This window comes from Camelina sativa, chromosome 8, assembly GCF_030686135.1.
Source record: "Camelina sativa cultivar CO46 ecotype springtype chromosome 8, ASM3068613v1".
NCBI classification, from domain to species: domain Eukaryota; kingdom Viridiplantae; phylum Streptophyta; class Magnoliopsida; order Brassicales; family Brassicaceae; genus Camelina; species Camelina sativa.
Window position 1 is genome coordinate 19,276,710 of NC_141887.1, and position 22,018 is coordinate 19,298,727.

Here is a 22,018-nt window from a genome sequence, read left to right on the forward strand (position 1 = left end):
TAAATATAAGAGCTTAAACTATCAGCAACAGTTCAACAACAGTTCAACAACTAAAGGTTAATTGAGAGATTACAATAAAGCATTCAAGGTGAAGGAGTCAGAGACGAATCAGATCCACCTTTTCATAAGAAACTGTCTTAGACTCCAGCTGCGTTAGTGCAGCAGGTCTAGCAACTTTGCAACATTGGTTGATTCTTTTAACGTGGAGCTGCGTAAACCTGGCTTGCATCGTACTGATTCACTTGTGTGCTCCCTGGAGCAGTCACATACCCAGCAGGTTGAGTTGCAGGCTGTTGCTCATATCCTGCTTGAGTAGTTGCTGCTTGTGAATAAGCTGTTTGGCTTCCCGGTGCTGCACCATATCCGTAGTTAGGATCTTGAGAGCTTGTGTTGTAACCATAGTTTCCACTGTTTTGGGCCTGAGCAGTACCATAAGCAGGCTGTGAGGATGGATATGAACTGTACCCACTGGTTGGAGCTACTTGCCCACCATATCCAGCTGCTCCAGCCTGCTGTGCACCAGGCTGGTCATGAGTGGAAGAAGTTGGCTGAACACTTTGTTGCTGGTAAGCTGGACCAGTTGCAGGTGTTTGTGTACCATTGTTGTAACCGTCAGATGGAGCCGAGCTATAGGAAGGGTATGCTTGCTGTTGCACTGGCCCACCACTTGACGTGTAACCATATTGTTGTTGTGGAGCCATGTTGGTAGTGGTACTGCCATATAACGGTGCTGCTGCTGCTGGAGTTGCACCTTGGTAAGGAACATCACCGGAAGGAGTTGCCGCTGCAGGCCGTGGAGGCCCATATCCTTGCTGGACTGGACCTAGTTGCATACCATAAGGCCTACCACCAGGTTGCTGCATTTGTGAATAGCCTGGCTGAGCACCACCCACTGGTGGGTATGAAGCTCCATAAGGAGGCTGCATCGGAGGATTATTGTCATACTTGGGCTGTTCATACATCTGCCCATAAGTCTGCTGATGACCGGTCTGAGAGTAAGGAGCAGCATGTCCATACTCTTGGCCGTGACTCTGACCGTAACCATAACTTACTTGGGAAGGAGGGTGACCACCCAAGGCAGGAGAAGGTGCATGGTCAGGAGGTGGAACTGGACCAGAGGTTTGAGCTCCTTGTCTACCATAATAATCGTAAGGACCAGAAGGTGGAGGTCTTTGGTCCCAGCCAGCATTATATCCACCTCTAGGGGGCATATGCTGTGGAGGATAACCACCGTAACCGGGAGAATTGTAATGTGAACCTTGAGATGAATACGGTCCACGGTTGTGGTAATCGTAGGGCATTGAGTGGGGAGCATAAGGACCTCGTGAACCCCATTGAGGTGGACCACCAGGCCCTCGGGGTCGGTAGGGAGGCTGATTACAACCACCAGCATAGGGTGACGGCCTTGCATCCTACAAATAGAACAACAATAAAACATCCCATCAGAGACAATAAAGATGGAATAACATTATAAACAGTAGGTGATGCTATTATAAGAACATGATTCTACTAGGAGAAAACAGATAAAATTGCAGATATTACACAAAAGTGATCAAAGAACATAGCAAGACAGCAAGAACAAGAAGGATTTTATTATAGCAGTCCGGCCAAATGAAAATCAGAAGCATGCCACAGATGCAGTGACAGCTATAATCCTACAGATAACATGTCAAACTAATAAATATTTCAAGTGAACAGAATTTTTGCCTCAGTTTGGCACCATAGAATAATTGGAACTGCAGTACTTGACACAAATAAAATTAGACCTTGATGTCATCTTAAAGAAACTTCCCCATTACACTCTCCCCTAAGCCATTCCATGCAAGTTCAGGCATATCTTATGCAATTTATTTACACTAGGTTGCAAATGGAGTTACAGAAATCTCCCAATCTCAATGGTAAACACTAGGTGTGCATTGGCCCACAATATTCCAGATAAAGCTTTCTTCAAAGACATTAATTATGGACATTTTCCCTAGATTTAAAGTTATCAGTATTGGTCCTGGAGTTGTTAAAGTCTCAAACCTGCAAGCCTGAATAACAATGTCTGATACCTTCTTCTGCAGACATCAGTCTACTGAACACCAGCGAGGCAATGCTGACCCCAAAGTGAACGGTACTAGCGAAATCTGCATTTTTAAAGCCAACACCAATTCGAGAACGGCACCTTCAATATTATAAAAAATCATGGCAACCGATATCGAGGATAGAACATATGATGTTCTTAACAGGTTTAACTGAGCATTATGCTACACTCGCACATGTTTGTTTTTGCAAGCTAACGTTTTTGGCAGCAGATCAACTATTCCTTAAGGGGTGTGTTCAAAGAAGATGCAGCTATCTAATGAACCTAGGAGATGGTATTGTTAAGAGCACTCGATAGACTACTGCATACGTTTTCCATACGTGCTAAAATATGGAATGTAACATTGATTTCATAGCGTAGCATTATTCCCAGGAAAGCAACATAGATCTGAGAAGAAATCCTCATCTTAAACAGCACAACATGAAAATAAAATACTAAACCAGATGATGGAAACACTTTAAGCAAGCGCACATATCTATCAGCTCAAACAAAGTGTTTGCATAGTAAAATTAAAGACAGTAACAGGTACCACCATATCATAATATAACATCCCAACCAGATAAACCATGCACCAAAGACGAAACAAAACATAGTAGCATTCAGGAAATGAACGATTTTTCAGGCACAAGATACAACAAACAAAACTCACGAATGAATGAAAACATATGCATCGTTGAGAGCAAATAGTATCAGAAACAAACCTGATACATAACTTCTTTTATCATGTCGGTTGCTATGTCAATCTGCCTCTTATCTCCAGAAATACGGACAGTCCTCTCCTTCTCACCATCACCTTCCGCATGTTGAGGTATTAACTACACAGCAAATTTTTAATCAGTTTTCACATAGATTGAGTCATGGTAAAAAACGCGTCCTAACATCATATAAAAGTAACCCCACCTGAATGCGTGCTCCAGACCTTGTCTGCATGTTTTTGATTGTCTCCCCACCTCGGCCAATAATAAGACCAACCTGTCAGTTGGAGCCGGATTAGGTATGATCAAACTGATGCTAGAACCAAAAAATAAAAGAGGGAGTACCTTATCATTCGGAACTTTAATCTCTATCTGTTCTGGAATCCCTATAGCATGAGTGGCAGGATGACGCCTCGCAACTAGGGCAGGTGAACCTCCTGCTTCGGCCTAAGGTAGTAGCAGAAGAAAATATTATCTTAAGATGTGTAGGTGAAGAAGCCAAAACTGATGGGAGAAAAAAACAACTGTTAACCTCTGCTATGACTGCACTGATAAGCTTCTCAGCATTTTCAATGCATACAACAGTTCCAATGATCTCAACTGGTCTTAGCGCAGAGTTCGGATCAGCTTCCGAATCCCTCAAAATTTGGATTTTGGCACCCGAGTTAAACTGAAGATGCCGTATAGTCTCCCCGCCTTTACCAATCAGTATACCTACCTGCAAAGCATTGTGATAATACCGACAAATTTACAGTAAGACATAGTATACTCTCAACAGACTATTCAGAACAGAGACCAAATAAATCATATCACCTTTGAACTTGGGACATCAATCCTACGAGTCGTGGACTGAGTAACATCAACCTCCTTCTGAGAATTATCACCACCCAATTCCTTATTTTCTTCTTCACCAATTACCTTCTCATTCAATTCCTTACTACTTTCATCAACCTCTTTCTGAGATTCACTACCATTACATTCTTCTATAGTAGTTTCAACTGCTGGCTGATCTACACCACAAGTCTTATTTTTTTCAGACTCTTCAGCATTAATGGGATCTTGAACTTCCTCAACAGGAGGTAAAGATTCTTGATTCTCATCCTTGTGTACACTTGGTCCCTCAGTTTCCTCTTCCTTAGGTTCTTGAAGCTCTTCTTCTTCTTTAACCTCCACTGAAGAACCATTTTCTTGCGTTTTCCCATTATCTACAAACACAAAATGCCCATTAAAAAAAAGTGAGACTAACATAGCCACAACTGTAACCCTTAGAACATCACAAATTAAAAAACCCCCAGTTTACAAAAGAATCAGAAAAAAAAAAAAAAAAACCTAAACCATCTGGAGTTTCATCATCTTGGAGCTTGGCTCGCTTAGCCTGAGAAGAATCAGAAGCTGGTTTGCTCTCATCTGATATATCTCCGTTAGAGCCATTAATCAAGCCGGCATGTTGCTCAGGCTCAACCTCGTCGAGCTTGCGTTTCAGATCGACCGGTGTCGCAGGGATAGTAACAACCTCTTCCTCCGCCATCTCTTGAAACGATGAATCTGGGGAAAGCTGCGTACTTTTTTAGGGTTTGGGGAAAGAAGAGAAATAGACAACTTTTTTTTTTTTTTTTTAATCTCCTCCGGCAATAAGCTGTGACTCTCTCTGAGCGGTGACACGAACAACTGAGATTAACCTTGTAGGCTCGACTGCTTGTTTCTAAAGTTTGGGCTTTTTGGGCCTTAGCCCGTTTGTTTAAAAAAAAAAAAAAACAATACCAAAAAACACAAAGTTTGGTAATTTCTTTTTCTCTTTCAGACCATGGGCATTGGTTATCCTTCGTTTTTGGTCCCCCATTATAATAGTATTATTTTGAAAGGTTCTTATTTTTAATATGAACATTGGTATCTATTTGTATTTGGTCCTCCGAATAAAATAATAATATTTTTAAAGTTTAAAACATTAATTATTTAAAATTGAAAAACAAAAACATACAATTAAGACATTAAAAATAGAAAACATAAAACATAAAACATCAAAAGAAAAACAAACATTTTATTCAACTCATAGCAATTTTAAAATTAATCTTTATTATGTGGAAGATGTCCAAAGTTACTCCAAATATGCTCAATCAAATCATGTTTTAGTTGGTCATGGGCTTGTTTATCCCGAAGTCTTGTTTGACGAGTAATCGTAGTGCTGATATTTGAACCCACACCGGCAACACCAACAGTATATGTTTGATCCACATGTTCTCCGTGTTGAAATTTGGAAACAATGTTTCTGTAACTGTATGTATGTCGTTCATCTTCGACAATCATATTATGGAGTATTATGCATGATCTTATAACATTTGCCATTTTGTATTTATCCCATAAGCGAGACGGATTTTTAATAACGACGAATCTAGCTTGCAAAACTCCAAAGGCACGCTCAACATCTTTCCGCACAGCTTCTTGTTTTTTAGAAAAGAGAGAATTTTTCATACCTTGTGGAAGTCGGATAGATTGAATAAAAGTGGCCCAATTTGGATAAATACCATCAGTGAGATAGTACGCCAAATTGTACTCCCTTCCGTTGACAACGTAGTTGACTTCGGGAGCTTTACCGGTTATTATGTCATCAAAAACATTAGATCGATCAAGAATATTAAGATCGTTCATAGTACCTGGAGCTCCAAAAAAGGCATGCCATATCCAGAGGTCATACGAAGCTACCGCTTCCAACACAATTGTAGGTTTTCCGGTTGATTGTGAATACATGCCTTTCCAAGCCGTGGGACAATTCTTCCACCCCCAATGCATACAGTCAACGCTACCAATCATCCCGGGAAATCCACGCTGTTCATTCTGATAGAGTAGTCTTTCTAGATCCTCCGGTGTAGGACGTCTTAGATATTCATCTCCAAACACTTAGATGATGCCGGCGGTAAACTCGTGCAAACATTTCCGAGCTGTCGAATCACCAATTCTTACATACTTGTCAACACTGTCAGACGAACTACCATATGCCAATTGACGAATTGCTGCAGTACATTTTTGTATAGGTGAAAGACCAGCCCGTCTGGTTGCATCCTGGGTTTGGCGGAAATATTCGATTTTGGTAGAGAGACGTTGTAAAATTCGCATGAACAATGGCTTGTGCATGCGAAACCGTCGTCGAAATAAATATTCTGGAAATGTTGGAGTGTCACTAAAATAATCATTCCAAAGATTATTGTGGCCTTCTTCCCGGTTTCGCTCGATAAAAATCCTTTCGTTTGGCTGGTTTGGTTCCGGAATAATATGCGAAACATCATAAATGTTTTCTAAATAGGCATCAAAATTATCACCATCATCTGCTTGGTAGTGATAATGATCATCATCGGCTTGGTAGTGATAATGGTTTGAAGATGATCCCATTTCAAGAGAATGGAAAAGAAAGGAAGAAATAAGTTGTACTAAAGAGAAAGGAAGAGAAAGGAAGAGAAAGGAACAAATAACTTGGTAGTGCTAATGGTTTGAATATTTTGTTGCTTTGATATTGTTTGGTGTGAATGTTTTGTTGCTTTGATATTGCTTGGTGTGAATGTTTTGTTGCTTTGATATTGTTTGGTGTGAATGAAGAGTTAGCATATATATAATGGAAGACTAGTGCCCGTGATATTAAAAATCGGTGTTCCATTATGGTGTAACCCGTGAGCCTCAACAAAAGAAAACAACTTACAAAGCAAAACAAAATAACAAGTACCCGTGGGATAGCAAAACAAAAAAACGTACATAGCAAAACAAAACAACAAGTACCCATGAGATAGCAAAACAAAACAACATACATAGCATAACAAAACATAAAGTACATGTGAGCCTCAAACCGTAGGAACAAGTACATATCAAAGAGAAAGTCATTACAAACATCCGAGTAATTACATTAATGTATACAAATCTGATTTAAGTAGACATGAACAAGATACCTAGAAGACCTGCGAAAATAGCCATTACACCAACAACCAGCAAATCAGTTAAATTTCTAAACCTATTTTCCTTACGTATCTCAGAAACTACATTCTCTAACATAACCATCTTCTGTTCAGTTGCGTAACTCTGATCTCTAACCTGATTGATGTCTGATTCATATTCATTGAACAAGGGTAAGTAATCTACCTTCTCAGCCATCACTTCATATCGTCTATCACTGTCTCTCAACTCCTCCATTACAGCCACATCCCACTACTTGTGAATATGCATCTCTCCATCATCGATATTTGGACATGTGAAGAACCTGCAATAGGTAAAAGAGTTAGTATATATAGCGAAACTTATACTTTAATAAAATTAAAATCACATACCTTCTGTTGTAGCAGTTGGATAAATAGGCTGCGCACCACAGTAGCATTCCTTTGGGAATCCATGCTCAACCTCAGGTTGAGGTGGGTATTGCCTCGACTCTGCTTCATCCATACGGATCAAAGCTTCCATTTCTCTCACCGTAGTGTCGTCTGAGTACTTATCAGCCAGATCGGATGATTCAGGCTGAGAGTAGCTATAGTCTTGGCCCATTTCTGAGTTAACCTGAAGATAAACAAGAAGAAGCAGATTAGACTTAATAAAACAAATGTTAAAAAGAAATCACAATCTGATTAAGTGAGTTAATACAATAGCCGAGTTACTATAACATGAAATAGACTTATATTGATTTAGTTTAAAACATGGAATACAAATCAAACAAACAGGAAATACAAATCAAACAGGAAATACAAAAGCCGAGTTACTAGAAATTAACCAAGAAATACAAACAACAAACACATAGTTAATATCAGAAATACTGGGACACTATCTTGTTCATGATAACTTCTTCACTCGCATTCAAGGGTTCTTTTTTGGCTAAGAGAGTGTCTAGGATGGCCAGCTTCTGTAGTTTCTCCTTTTCAGTCAATTCCTCTTTATTGACATCTCACATGCTCTTATACTCATCAAGAGTCTTCACGTTTGTGGACTGAGCATAGTTCCTCTTCGCCTTCGCAGCCTTGATCCCTTCTGGCCTTCTCTCATACTCCTCAACATTGCAGCTTGATGATTGTGAACCTTCAGCAGCTGGTTTCCTCTTTGTTGCAGGCTGAGATGGGGGCGTGTTAATAGTGTTAAGGTTGAGCCATTTCTGCTCATACCTTAACAGACACCAACAATGCTCAAGGTTAAATCTCTTCTTATGGTCAGCGAAGTAGATATCATGTGCATTCTTTAAGATATTATTTTCAGAATGACCAGAGCTGTTCAGTCTCTCTGCAGCTGCGAATGCCGCACAGAACTTGTTAGTTTGGTCATTTATCTTGTGCCAACGCTGCTTGCAATGTGTCACCAGCATCTGTTCACCACCATTTCTAGCATGAGGAGTGTCAGCATAGTATTTTTGAATCCTTTGCCAGAAGCTTCCTCCCTTTTGTTGATTTGCAACAATGGCATCCTTTGAAGTGTTGAGCCATGCGGAGATCAAGAATTCATCATCAGCAGGTGTCCATGTCTTTCTCTCCTTGCGCTCCAATGGTGTTTCTTGAGAAAGAGTTGGCGCCTCAGAAGGTTGTGAGCTGCTCTGTCCAGAAGGTGGATAACTTTCCCAACGAAAGTTTTCATTTAAACCACCTTCTTCTTGACTGTTAAGCAGGTTTAAGTAAGAAGAAGACTGATAGAAGGGATTCGTAGAATCCATATGAAGAAGCGAGTAGAGAAGAGAAGGAATAAGATTAAAGATAACAGAATCGAGTATAGAAGAGAAGGGATAAGATTTAAGATGCGAGTAGAACTGAGAAGGGGTTACTAAATGAAAGAGATTTATGATGGAAATAGGAAGAAGATGGTTAGGGTTTAATAGGTTAAAAGGTAACTTGCAATAAGTAACAAAACATAAAGACCTAACAACCAATGTCTAATCACAATTTATGACAAGTACACATTACAACTACCAAATTAAACAAGAAACTATGAACAAACCAGACCAAGACCTAGTATACATTTCACACCTAGTTCGTATACATGTCGAAGCAACCATATCAATTACACAACAATCACAATTTATGAGAAGTACACATTACAACTACCAAATTAAAAACCTATAATCCTTTAACAATTAAGACAAAAAAACAAAAGTTTTAGCAAAATCAATGTAAAAAACATTTTAGCAACCATATGATTTAGTAAACTGTCAATAGCAAACGACAGAGACACATAGACGTTGAATAGATGAACTTCGACATACTTATACAGAAACGAATCAACCTTTACACAGAGACGAATCGATCTTTACACAGCGACAAATCGATCTTTACACATGAATAAACAGAACGATTGAAACTATCTATACACAGACACTAATTCGATAACCCTAATTCGAAATCTCAAATTGAGGGAAGAAGACAAACCTTATTTAGCACGATTGAACCGCCGGACAAGCTTTGAGAGACAGAGAAGATCGCTTTCGGCTTGAAATCGCCAATGGTTTGATGAGAGACACGGAAGATCGGCTTTGGGAATTCGTCGAGACAAATCGGGAGAGAAGATCGGACCGGCTTCGGGAGAAACAGAAGATCGGCTTTGGTAATTCGTCAAGAACTTCCGGTGAGAAGAACGGATCGGCTTCGTGAATTCGTCGAGGATCGGTATCGGTTTCTCGTCGCTGTCGAGAGAAAAGAAAAAAAGTCGAAAATTTTCTCTCTCGAAATTGTTTTGTTTTAACCCTAGACAAATTATACTACCAATCACAATAAACCACGTGTCCAAGTTGACGGACGAAAAACGTCCCAAAATAAGAATCGTTTCTTCGAATATGGGTTTTTTTGATTTATTTAAAATCACAAAAAAACGAAGGACGGCCCAAGTGCACGCCGTTGCACATGCTCTCACATAACAAGTTTCTGCTTATGTTTTGAAGTATCAACAAGAGTTTATATGCGAAAGTGGGATTTCATACGCAGTACTCTAGTGGTTTTATCGACTTCGAGAGTTGTCCTCCTCTTAATAAGAGAGTTGTTCAATTCTATCTTTGTGGATTTGTCATACCTTTTGATGTTTATTTCTTCTGCTTGATAGTTTCAAAGCTTAAAACCCTGATGGCATCCATACAAAAAGCCTACATAGCATGTGATATGTTTAAGATCAAACAAATAAAAACGCTTACCAACTGGGATTTTTAGTCTCTCGACATAATACATAAATTGCTACAGTAATCACTTAGCGTGTCTCCCATGGCAGGGACAAGACTCAGCAAAAGCGACTTGGTAAGATGGTAAAACTACTTAATGGATAGGTACGACATAATCACATGGTTTTGTATTCTTTTGATACATAACATGATGAGACCGACATTGTACGACTGTTTCTCCATGGTGTATAAGTATTGTAGACATCGGCTTCTCTCATCTAAGGCTCATAACCGGCCATGTGCCAGGAGATGGTAGAACAGGGCGGACCACAGGGACCCTTCTTACCTCTGTGAACACTTCATTGAGTCTGGCTGCCTGACTCAACACCCGCGACGCCTTCTGCATAGATCACAAACAACCCAAGACGTGATAATGATAGATGAAAACACCACCAAACGAATAACATGCAAAAGAGCTGTGAGCTAAGGGGAAAATATCACAATCATTCGTTTTGCCCTACACATTTTTTGTTCTTGAAACAGACAAATTACAAGAACATATATTAACTACAAATATGTATCCTTAGTTTAAGCCAGGACACGACAATCATCGAACTAAAGAACTAAACCTGAAATTCTACTGCTCAACTCAGATCATTTTCATCAACGCAACCTAAAACGGTGAACACAAGGCTGAAAGTTAAAATAGTGTACCTTGTCGTCAATCGTAACTTTAAGATGGAACCTTTGAGCTTTCTTTTTCATATTATACAATCTGCGTCCCAAGAGAACCAAACCCATCACAGCTGCAGCCATAGAGACAGACCAAACCGGACCAATCTTAAACACAGAGTACTTAAGAAGCACAAACGGCATCTTCCACCACACAATCTCTCTACTTTTACCCTCATCGCCAGATCTCACAGCTCCAACTTCTACAAAACTCCCTCCATTTCCTTCACCCGCTTCAGTAGAAGCAACAACACTACCCGAAACAATCTCATCTTCACCATTCACAACCCCAGAATCTCCAGAAACCAACTCATTCCCCCCTGCATCAGACAAAGACTTGCTCGATTCCTCAATAGGCTCTTCAACACCAGATTGGCTCTCAACATGCCTTTCATCAGCTACTTCATAGTGAGATATAGTTCCACCAGTTAATTCAGCAGCAGCCTCCCTCTCGAGATCCTTCTCATTTGCAGCTTCATCAAAACCACTCAACCTAACCTCACCATCACCCAAAACATCGTAAACCCCTAATTCATTTCTAACACAATCATCACCCAATTGATCCAAATCAACACCAACCTCTACCCGATTCGGAGGCTCCGACCCGTGATCAACCCGGGAAGAATCACCCGATTCAGTTACGAGGTTATCAGCAGAGAAATGATCAGAGAGAAGAATCATACCGACATCGATTACACTCTTCTCCGATATGATAGAATCAGTAGATTCTGTATCAAAGCCATGAAGAAGCTCCCAATCGAGTAACCCATCATCATCCATGGTGATCAAATTCAAAGATTTTAAGAATAATCAGAAACCCTAATATGAAAAGCCCCAAATTATTTTGGCAGCAAGGAAAACAGAAATAGAGCGGTTGATGTGATGAAAAATATAGAGAAAAGAATGGTTCTTATCCACTTTAAGGAAGTAAATACGTGGAGATATCTAATTGGATGTGTGTCAATCGCAATGCACAGCTAGATCTTCTTTACGCATTTAAGCATGGTGGACTTAGAGAGGAACAGGGGTATTGTATTTATTCCTTTCGTCTCTCCCAGCCTTTTTATAATGGATTAATTTGGATGTTTATTAAACTGACTAAGGACATGATTAAATTAAACAGTGTGTAAAATGAAAAGATTTGTTGGGATGTTTGCCACAAGTTACAAGATGGGAATTAAACAGATTTGAAAAACCTGTTTAGATTAGATATATAGTAAAATATACTGAACAAATAACGTTTAAATAAGTGGAATAAATGTTAAATGAAAAGAATAATATGTATCGTTAAAGTTATATATGTTTTGATTAAGTAGAGTAAGATGGGTATATTATGTTCGGTTTTTGCCATGGGTTGAACCATACAGATCAAATAGATTAAAGACATATGATTAGATCAAATAGAGTGTAAAATGAAGAGATTTTATTTGGATGTTCGCCACGAGTTGGAAGATGCGAATTAAACGGATTGAAAAGAAGTGTTTAGATCAAATATATAATAAAATATGCAGAATAAGTAACGTTCAAATAAGCGGAATAAATGTTAAATGAAGAGAATAGTACGTGTCGCTAAAGTTACATATGTCACTGCTCGAATTATGCAGATCAAATGGATTAAAGAAAGATATATGTTTAGATTAATTAGAGTAAAATGAGTAGAATATGTTCGGTGTTTGCCACAGGTTAAACGATGCGGATCAAACAGATTAAAGTCATACGATTAGATTAAATAGAGTGTAGAGTGAAGGGATTTCATTTGGATGTTCACTACGAGTTGGAAGATGCAAATCAAACGGATTGAAAAATAGTGTTAAGATCATATATCAAGTAAAATATGCAGAATAAGTAACGTTCAAATAAACAAAATAACTGTTAAACAAAAAAATAATATGTGTCATTTAAGTAACATATGTCACTGCTCAGATTATACATACTTAATTAAAGTCTGATATACTAGTTTGGATCATTGGCACATTCCAAATGATCAAGTATTAAATTAACTAACGAATGTAACAGGAAACGGAAATAATAATTAAGCTCGATGCTAGCTTCTTTATATCCATTAGTAATTTTTTTTTGTCACACTTGATGATGCATTTTCTTAATTGTTATTTATATAACAAATAGAGTGGAGTGTATCTATTTGTATCATCAATCAATCAAGATTATTATATGAACCCTAAATTTTGTTTATTTATTATTTTGCCCCCCAACTAAAGGAAAAAAAATTAACCACAGTTGGACGAGGGGGGGGGAGGAAAAAATAAACTGAATTTACAGACGAAAGAAAAAAATAGTAATAAAATAACTTTTGAATTAAATAAAGACATATGTTTAGATTAAGTAGAGTAAAATGGGTAGATTATGTTCGGTGTTTGTCACAGGTTGAACGATGCAGATCAAACAAATTAAAGACATACAATTAGATCAAATAGAGTGTAAAATGAAGAGATTTTATTTGGCTGTTCGCCACGAATTGGAATATGTGAATCAAACGGATTGAATAGAAGTGTTTAGATCAAATATATAGTAAAATATGCAGAATAAATAACGTTCAAATAAGCGGCATAAATGTTAGTTAAATGAAGAGAATAGTATGTGTGGTTAAAGTTACATCTATAACTGCTTGGATTGTGTGGATCAAATGGAGTAAAGAAATATATATGTTTAGATTAATTTGAGTAAAATAGGTAGATTATGTTCGGTGTTTGCCATAGGTTAAACGATGCGGATCAAACATATTAAAGACATACAATTATATTAAATAGAGTGTAAAGTGAAAAAATTTCATTTGGATGTTCGCTATGAGTTGGAAGATGCGAATCAAACGGATTAAAAAGAAATGGTTAAATCAAATATATAGTAAAATATGCTGAGTAAGTAACCTTCAGATACGCGAACGAAATGTTAAATGAAGGGAATGGTACGTGTCGTTAAAGTTACATATGTCACTGCTCGGATTGTGCGGATTAATTGGATTAAAGAAAGACATATGTTTAGATTAATTGGAGTAAAATAGATAGATTATGTTCGGTGTTTGCCACATGTTAAACGATATGGATCAAATAAATTAAAAACATACGATTAGATTAATTAGAGTGTAAATTGAAGAGATTTTATTTGGATGTTCGCTATGAGTTGAAAGATGCGAATCAAACGGAATGAAAGAAGTATTTAGATCAAATATATAGTAAAATATGCAGAATAAGTAACGTTCAAATAAACAGAATAAATGTAAAATAATAGAATAGTACTATGGTTATAGTTACATGTGTCATTGCTCGGATTATGCGGATCAAATGGATTAAATACAGACATATGTTTAGATTAAGTAGAGTAAAGTGGGTAGATTCTATTCGGTGTTTGCTACGGGTTGAATGATGCATATCAAAAAGATTAAAGACATAAGATTATATTAAATAAGGTGTAATATGAATAGATTTTATCTGGATGTTTGCCACAAATTGGAAGATGTAAATCAAACAAATGAAAAGAAATGTTTAGATCAAATATATTGTACAATATTCAGAATAAGTAACTCTTAAATAAGCGGCATAAATGTTAAATGAAGATAATAGTATGTGTGGTTTAATTTATATCTATAACTGCTTGGATTGTGCAGATCATATGGATTAAAAACAGATATATGTTTAGATTAATTAGAGTAAAATGAGTAGATTATCTTTGATGTTTCCCACGGGTTAAACGATGCAGATCAAACATATTAATGACATACAATTATATTAAATAGAGTGTAAAACGAAGAGACATATCATTTGGATGTTCGCTACGAGTTGGAAGATGCAAATCAAACGGATTGAAAAGAAGTGTTGAGATCTGTAACGCCCCGACCGTCACCTCTTAGTGGGCCCCATGTCCAATTCCATTCTATGGGCCCACCTTTCTTAATGGGCCTCACGTCCTCTCACTAGGCCTGTGAGCCCATCCATATCTAACGGTCGGTTTGCTACGTCCGGGAGGCTCTAAAGACTTGTTACCGTCCCTACAAATCACCACATGATTTTTCCCTGTGTTTTGTCCTCACTCGCACAGTTCCGACAGTCACTTCCCGAAAGGTCACCCATCCTGAGACTACTCCAGCTCAAGCACGCTTAACTCTGGAGTTCTCTGAGGACCCTTAACCGAAAAGATAAGTGCACTTTGGTGACATAGGTGGCCAAATCAATTCTTTAAACCTCTCTGCAAGTCTCTGAAACTGGGGTGTCACAAGATCAAATATATAGTAAAATATGTGGAATAAGTAATGTTCAAATACGCGAAATAAATCTTAAATGAAGAGAATAATATGTGTCGTTTAAGTAACATATGTCACTCCTCAGATTGTGTGGATCAAATGGATTAAAGAAAGACATATGTTTAGATTTAATAGAGTAAAATGGGTAGATTATGTTTGGTGTTTGCCACGGGTTGAAAGATGCAGATCAAAAAAATTAAAGACATACGATTAGATCAAATAGAGTGTAAAATGACGTGATTTTAATTGGATGTTCACCACGAGTTGGAAGATGTAAATTAAACGGATTGAAAAAAGTGTCAAGATCAAATATATAGTAAAATATGCAGAATAAGTAACGTTCAAATAAGGGGAAAAAATATGAAATGAAGAAAACGGTACATGTGGTTATAGTTACTTGTGTCATTTCTCGGATTGTGTGGATCAAATGGATTAAATAAAGACATATGTTTAGATTAAGTAGAGTAAAGTGGGTCGATTCTATTCGGTGTTTGCCACAGGTTGAATGTTGCAGATCAAATAGATAAAAGACATACGATTATATTAAATAAAGTGTAAATTGAATAGATTTTATCTGGATGTTTGCCACAAATTGGAGGATGCGAATCAAACAGATTGGAAAAAAGTGTTTAGATCAAATATATAGTAAAATATGCAGAATAAGTAACGTTCAAATAAGCGACATAAATGTTAAATGAAGAGAATAATACGTGTGGTTAAAGTTATATCTATAACTGCTTGGATTGTGCAGATCATATGGATTAAAAAAAGATATATGTTTAGATTAATTAGAGTAAAATGGGTAGATTATGTTCGGTTTTTGCCACGGGTTAAATGATGTGGATCTAACATATTAAAGACATACGATTATATTGAATAGAGTGTAAAGCGAAGAGATTTCATTTGGATGTTCGCTACGAGTTGGAAGATGCGAATCAAACGGATTGAAAAGGAGTGGTTAGATCAAATATATAGTAAAATATGCAGACTAAATGTTAAATGAAGAGAATAGTACGTGTCGTTAAAGGTACATATGTCATTGCTCGGATTGTGCAGATTAATTGGATTAAAGAAAGACATATGTTTAGATTAAGTGGTGTAAAATAGATAGATTATGTTTGGTGTTTGCCACATGTTAAACTATATGGATCAAATAAATTAAAGACATACAATTAGATTAAATAAAGTGTAAAATGAAGAGATTTTATTTGGATGTTTGCTACGAGTTGGAAGATGCGAATCAAACGGATTGAAAAGAAGTGTTTAGATCCAATATATAGTAACATATGCAGGGTAAGTAACGTTCAAATACGCGAAATAAATGTTAAATGAAGAGAATAGTACGTGTCGTTAAAGTTACATATGTCACTGCTCGGATTGTGCGGATTAATTGGATTAAAGTAAGACATATGTTTAGATTAATTGGGGGTAGACGGTCTATTTCCCCATAAGAACTATCGTATCGAACCAGATAGAGCCCGTTCTTTACCCTCGGTCTATTTTTCCCCTAAATAAAAGTTCGAAACCAATTTCCCCCCGAGTCGAAAGTTCGAAAGCTATATCTCCCCGATTCTGGATTATAGCGGTATAATGTCTAAACCAGAGACCAAACCATATATGTCCCAAAAATAAACCAATTGTTGAACCAAATTCCTCCACCTACCCGACCCGTTTATCATAAAACCCAGAATCAAAACCTAAAATCAATTTTCACTTCTTGCATAATCGATTTTTCTTATTGAATTTGCTTCTTCTTCTTGAATTTGCTTCTTCTTTCACGAGTTCGAGTATCACAATGAGTAATGTGTCAACAAATTCCACCGAATCAAGTTTCCGAGCAAGAGGAAGGGTTATCGGTGTGCCAAAGAGATGTTGGTGCAGGGAAGGAATCATGGCTTTGACATCGAAGTCCGATTCGAATCCGTACCGGAGATATTATCGGTGTGGGTTTGCAGTAGCCAATAAGGTAACTGTTTTTTCTAATTTTGTGTATAACATTTGATTTGTTTTTCTAATTTTGTGTATAACATTTGGGTTGTTGCAGCTTAGAAACGATGAACACACATTTAAATGGGTTGATGAAGCTTTTGTCAATGAGATAGATGCATTAAATGCAAAGACTGTTGAACTTGAGAAGCAGCTGAAAGATATCAGAACAGAGAGGTTTGAGTTGGAAAAGGTGGTTTATGAGAAGATGGAGAAGGAGATATTTGAGAAGGTTGAAGATGCTTTGGATGAAGCCAAATCAAGCAATAAGAGAATGATGCTTATCATAGTATTCTTATGTATGATCATGATTGGTCTCAGTAAGCTACTAGGTTGAACAAGAGATTCAGTGTTGTTAGTTTGTTGTTGTTAGTTTGTTGTTGCTATGAAGACAATTGTTGTTAGTTTGTTGTTGTTAGTTTGTTGTTGCTATGAAGACAATTGTTGTTAGTTTGTTGTTGTTAGTTTGTTGTTGCTATGAAGACAATTGTTGTTAGTTTGTTGTTGCTATTGTGGTAATGAGAATGAGAAGTTAAATTTCAGAATTATGATATTGATCATAGCCGTTCATAAAACATTCACCAAAATACATCACTAGCAAGTTTTAAGAAGAGACAAAAGAAAAAAGACATAGGGAATTACAAGTCTATGTGGTCGAAAATACATTAAGGCAACCACAAAATTAGAACCCTATTTCTACTTAGCTACTTGATTAAGCTTGAGTGAGTGAACCTTCACTTGGTTCCCCTTGACTTGACTGCAAAAAAAAATTAAATCATTGTAACATTAGTAAACCAAAACAAACTCTATAAACTGAAACCATGAAAAGGAAAATACATTCACCTTGGCAAACTCTTTCTTGTGGAACCTAGAATTATGATTCGCTTCTCCACTAATGCCACAATGCATGATTCTTTTCTTCTCCTTTGGTTTCTTCTTAGTTGACGACTCATTGGCACCCTTCTTCCTCTTTTTGTCAGGCTTTTTCTTCGTACCTTTATCTTGATCTTCATCATCTGGTATACACACATTAGGAGCATTTGTCTCAGGCCAAAACCTTGGACCTCTCTGTGGAACCAGGCCTTCGGTGTAGTTTCTTCTCCACATAGCTGTCCTGAACCATTGACATACATAGTTCTCGGCGACAAGTGTTTTCTCGATGATGACTGCATAGGCATGTTCACATGGGATGCCACATATCTGCCACTTCATGCAGGAACAAACCATCTTCTTAAGGCAGACTCTATGTTTATCTAAACCATGATGTACTTCATATGTTCCATTTGTGCTTGAATAAACCTTCGACTCACACGCATACTTATGCTCTTTAGCTAGAAACAATGCAACATATGGAGTGCAGATCCCTGCAAACAAACAATGCAATCATTATTGTTTAAAACGAGACCTGTGTGAGAAACAATCAAACCATTGATAATACTAAAAATCATTGAAATTACCTGTGTGAGAATAAGATTCTGCAGACCTTCTGGCAATCCTCACCATCGCAAGTCGTCTGATTGTCTCTAGCATAGCAATAAATGGTTTCTCCCTTGCCTTGTTAATGGAGCTGTTAAAAGATTATGTGGGGTTATTATCAACATCTTCACAATAACTCTCAATCTTGTGGAATGCCTTACACCAGCTTTTTGGATTTGTCCTCATGACATCATTGTATACACCAGTATCATAACAGTAGATCCTCTCCAAGTGCCGCTTATAATCCGTCTCATTGTAAGACCAAGCCAAATCCCACAAAAGTGGCTTCATCCGAGTTTTATTTCCATGATGCTTCTTCAAGTTCCCGTAGATGTTCGATGCTCCATCTTTGGCAATTCCAGCTGAACAGCTTTGATCAATCCCTACAAAATAAGAATAATCATTTAAAGGTACCATAAAAAATACACAATCAAAATCAGTTACAAACCATGATAATAATAATTTACCTTTTGCCTATCAGAGACCATAATGAAGCCGTCACCATCATTTAGTCCAAGGTCAGTCTTCAGCAACTACATAAAACAAACCCAATTGTCGGTGTTCTCAACTTTTACAACCCCCCATGCTATTGGATAAATACCATTGTTAGCATTTTTACCTAAAGCTACCAAAAGCTGTCCCTTGACCTTATTCTTTAGGAAGCAACCATCCATTCCTATTAAAGGCCTACAAGTCTCTTTCCATGTTCTTCTTATGTTGTCAAAACAAACATAGAACCTATTGAACATGTCTTTCCCTCCATCATCAGTCACACATTCAACCTCTACATGTGAATCCTTGTTAGATTCTAATATCTCAGCAGCATAATCTCTTAATCTAGCAAACTGTTCATCATACTCCTTATCAATCCAAATTAGTGCCTTCTTTCTAGCCGCCTGACATTGATGCCTAGTGACACTAATCTTCCACCTTTCCTTTATGATTTCTTCCATTTTCATTGGCATGAAGTACTCAGGATTATCTTTAATCTTATCAAGAAATAACCTAGCTATATGTGGAACCTTGAACATCTCACATTCTCCATTAGGGATACAACTATGCTTATCATTAAACTTTCTAATCCTCCACATGTTATCACTTGGCAGAATTGCGGTATACACCTTCCACTCACACCGTGAACCATCATCTCCATTACAACCAACACACATAAAGCCAATTTTATCTTTATCATACCTGTATTGCTTCAAATTGTTTCCAGTTCTGAGAACATAGTCCGTCACTGCTTCTTTGAAAGCAACTCCACTGAAGAATGTCTGCTTATCGTACAAATGTCCATCACCGCGCCTGATATGTGTATGAACTGGCTCTGTACCGTCACCGTTTTCATCGGTATCACTCTCCGGATACACATCATGGCGGACTGGTGGTTCATCGACGAACTCATTCACCAACTGGTCGATGTGAAATTCATCTCTGTCATGTGCTTCTTCATCGAAATCTCCTCCGAAGTCTGCATCTGCCAGGACAATCACCATTGAAGCTGTTTTCCCAAAGAAATTTAAGCAAAGAATTAAACTTTGATCTAGGGTTCTTCGCAAATTTGGGGATTTTTAGTTTTAGGGATTTTTGGATAGTGAATCGAAGTTTAACGGGTCGAAATCGGGTTTATTTTGGTTTAATTTGGGTTTGGTTTTTTTCTAATCGGTTAAGTAAATTGTAAACCGATATATGGGTTAATTGATGAAATAGAATTAAACTGTGGAGATATAGCTTTCGAACTTTCGACTCGGGGGGAAATTGGTTTCGAACTTTTATTTCGGGGAAAAATAGACCGAGGGTGAAGAACGGGCTCTATCTGGTTCGATACGATAGTTCCCATGGGGAAATAGACCGTCTCCCCGATTAATTGAGTAAAGTGGGTAGATTCTGCATTGCGTTTTTGCATTGAAAATTTTAATCTAATCATATCAAACATATTAAAGACATATTATTAAATTAAATTGAGTGTCAACTGAAGATATTTTATTTGGATGTTCTCCACAAATTGAAAGATGTGAATCAAATGGATTGAAAAGAAGTGTTTAGATCTAGAAGATTAAAATAGGTCGATTCTATTCAGATGTTAGAGACAAGTCAGACGATGCGAATTCAATAGTGTGACAGTTGATGGCGAAACATTATCACCGTTTATTTTCAAACGGATAAATATGTATTTTAGCTATTTTAATTATAATTTGGCTTTAAAATTTTTGAAATTAAGTGAAAAAACCACCAATTTACATTTAATGGATTTTTGTAGGTAACAAAAGAAACATTAATTAGTAGAGACAGATTCTTTTAAACGACAATGGTGAAATTTTCGTGTTTAACATAAGCAAAAGCATCAGATTCGATAGCATAATCAGAAGATAGGGGTCACTCTTCTCTCTGATTCGAATCAAAGTAGAAACTTTTCGAGCTATTGCATTGGGTTTTTGCATTGAGTTTTAATTTAATCAATGGTTGGGTAATAGCTCGAATTTTCTGCTTTTTTGAAAAAAATTGGCACGAATATGTATTAGAAAATTGACCAACTGTAAGAAATATTTGTAATGAAATTTATTATAATTAGAATTATATAGTAAATAATTCTTATAATAAATATAATTTAGAAAGCTCATCCAAGAGATATAGTAAGTCATCTTGATCCCTAAGAAATTCACAAATTTTAGGATCAAAACACCTAATCCTTGCAGATCTATGAACATGGAACATCTAACAATTTTATATGAATATAAATTCAAAAGACACTACGACATTAATTTGCTTATTTTCTTTCTTTTCCTTTTTATATTTTTAAATTTTTTATCCATTATAACTTTAAAGTTTGTTTGTTGTTGCATATTATTCTAAACTTTAACCAAAAAGTTCAAGTTGTTTTTTATATATGATATTGATTTAGATAAGTGCCGGTTTAAGACATGTGCTGAGGATGATAGAGTAGAGGGTTCAAGGGTCCAAAAAAAAATTTTACATGTATTTTTTTTTTTTGAAAAAAATAGTATATGTTTAGAAGGATTTTAGAAGATAGTACTAGGTTTAGGTAAAGTCTAAGCCGGACCTGATTTAGATACTAGAATAATCAAATTTTAATGTTCACATGCATATAAGAGAATTGACCACACATACATATTTTTTTTTTGTCAACTATTGGGCTACAACTGGCCGGCCCATTAGCCAAATTCCTACATTCGTCGGAAGCGGAACTCGATCTCTGGTGTGATGGTGCCTTCTACAAGTGGACTTACCTCATGCCACTGCACTAAGGTCACTTCACAACCACACATACATATATGATTGCTTATTAATATTTTATAACTTTTTAATCGACTTTTATGTTATTCCAAACAATTTTACATATCACAAACAATCATAGTTCATTCTACTATACTTCAACGATTTTCAAATATAACAAGCTCAAAAATGTTTATTTATTTTAATCAAATATGCTCTTAATATCATCAAAAGTACATTAATGATTATGCAAGTAATTTCATATTAGAACATATAAATTAAAATTATGATTAAAATCCAGTCTATATATGGAATGAGGATGAGAAATAGTGGAAATAGGATGGGAACAGGTAATTAGGATAATGAAAAATATTGTACTTAAAAGAATTTTTATTAAAAAAATGATAAATAAATATGGATAATAATAGTATTGGTACATAATCCAACTTTCATTAATCTGG

General features: G+C 36.7%; 3 protein-coding genes and 3 pseudogenes across 6 annotated transcripts; 1 reads left to right on the plus strand and 5 right to left on the minus strand.

The window, feature by feature from the left end:
* LOC104709593 (uncharacterized) lies at nucleotides 1-4,471 on the minus strand. Of its 4 annotated transcripts, none has more exons than XM_087463298.1 (8): nucleotides 4,111-4,438; nucleotides 3,595-3,986; nucleotides 3,314-3,499; nucleotides 3,127-3,228; nucleotides 2,987-3,058; nucleotides 2,788-2,901; nucleotides 2,026-2,129; nucleotides 1-1,412 (listed from the first exon to the last, which is right to left on the minus strand). In XM_087463298.1, the coding sequence occupies exons 7-8, from the start codon at nucleotides 2,068-2,070 to the stop codon at nucleotides 198-200; spliced, it is 1,260 nt and encodes a 419-aa protein (XP_087319424.1). In that variant the 5' UTR covers nucleotides 2,071-2,129; nucleotides 2,788-2,901; nucleotides 2,987-3,058; nucleotides 3,127-3,228; nucleotides 3,314-3,499; nucleotides 3,595-3,986; nucleotides 4,111-4,438; the 3' UTR covers nucleotides 1-197. The 4 variants fall into 4 exon arrangements, with proteins under 4 accessions (XP_087319424.1, XP_087319425.1, XP_087319423.1 ...); XM_087463299.1 differs by having other exon boundaries at nucleotides 4,117-4,414; XM_087463297.1 differs by lacking the exon at nucleotides 2,026-2,129 and having other exon boundaries at nucleotides 4,117-4,471.
* Nucleotides 4,472-5,108: 637 nt separating this feature from the next.
* On the minus strand, nucleotides 5,109-6,165 carry LOC147940169 (uncharacterized; annotated as a pseudogene).
* Nucleotides 6,166-7,555: 1,390 nt separating this feature from the next.
* Nucleotides 7,556-8,446, minus strand: LOC147940170 (glutathione S-transferase T3-like; annotated as a pseudogene).
* A 1,435-nt stretch (nucleotides 8,447-9,881) lies between these two features.
* On the minus strand, nucleotides 9,882-11,686 carry LOC104707300 (uncharacterized). Its single transcript, XM_010423627.3, has 2 exons — nucleotides 10,589-11,686; nucleotides 9,882-10,274 (listed from the first exon to the last, which is right to left on the minus strand). The coding sequence occupies exons 1-2, from the start codon at nucleotides 11,384-11,386 to the stop codon at nucleotides 10,149-10,151; spliced, it is 924 nt and encodes a 307-aa protein (XP_010421929.1). The 5' UTR covers nucleotides 11,387-11,686; the 3' UTR covers nucleotides 9,882-10,148.
* Nucleotides 11,687-16,564: 4,878 nt separating this feature from the next.
* On the plus strand, nucleotides 16,565-17,190 carry LOC104707298 (uncharacterized protein At4g04775-like). The gene is made up of 2 exons (XM_010423626.3): nucleotides 16,565-16,827; nucleotides 16,906-17,190. Exons 1-2 carry the CDS (start codon nucleotides 16,657-16,659, stop codon nucleotides 17,182-17,184), a joined length of 450 nt encoding a protein of 149 aa, XP_010421928.2. The 5' UTR covers nucleotides 16,565-16,656; the 3' UTR covers nucleotides 17,185-17,190.
* Nucleotides 17,191-17,559: 369 nt separating this feature from the next.
* LOC104709596 (uncharacterized) lies at nucleotides 17,560-19,819 on the minus strand (annotated as a pseudogene).
* Nucleotides 19,820-22,018: the final 2,199 nt, after the last annotated feature.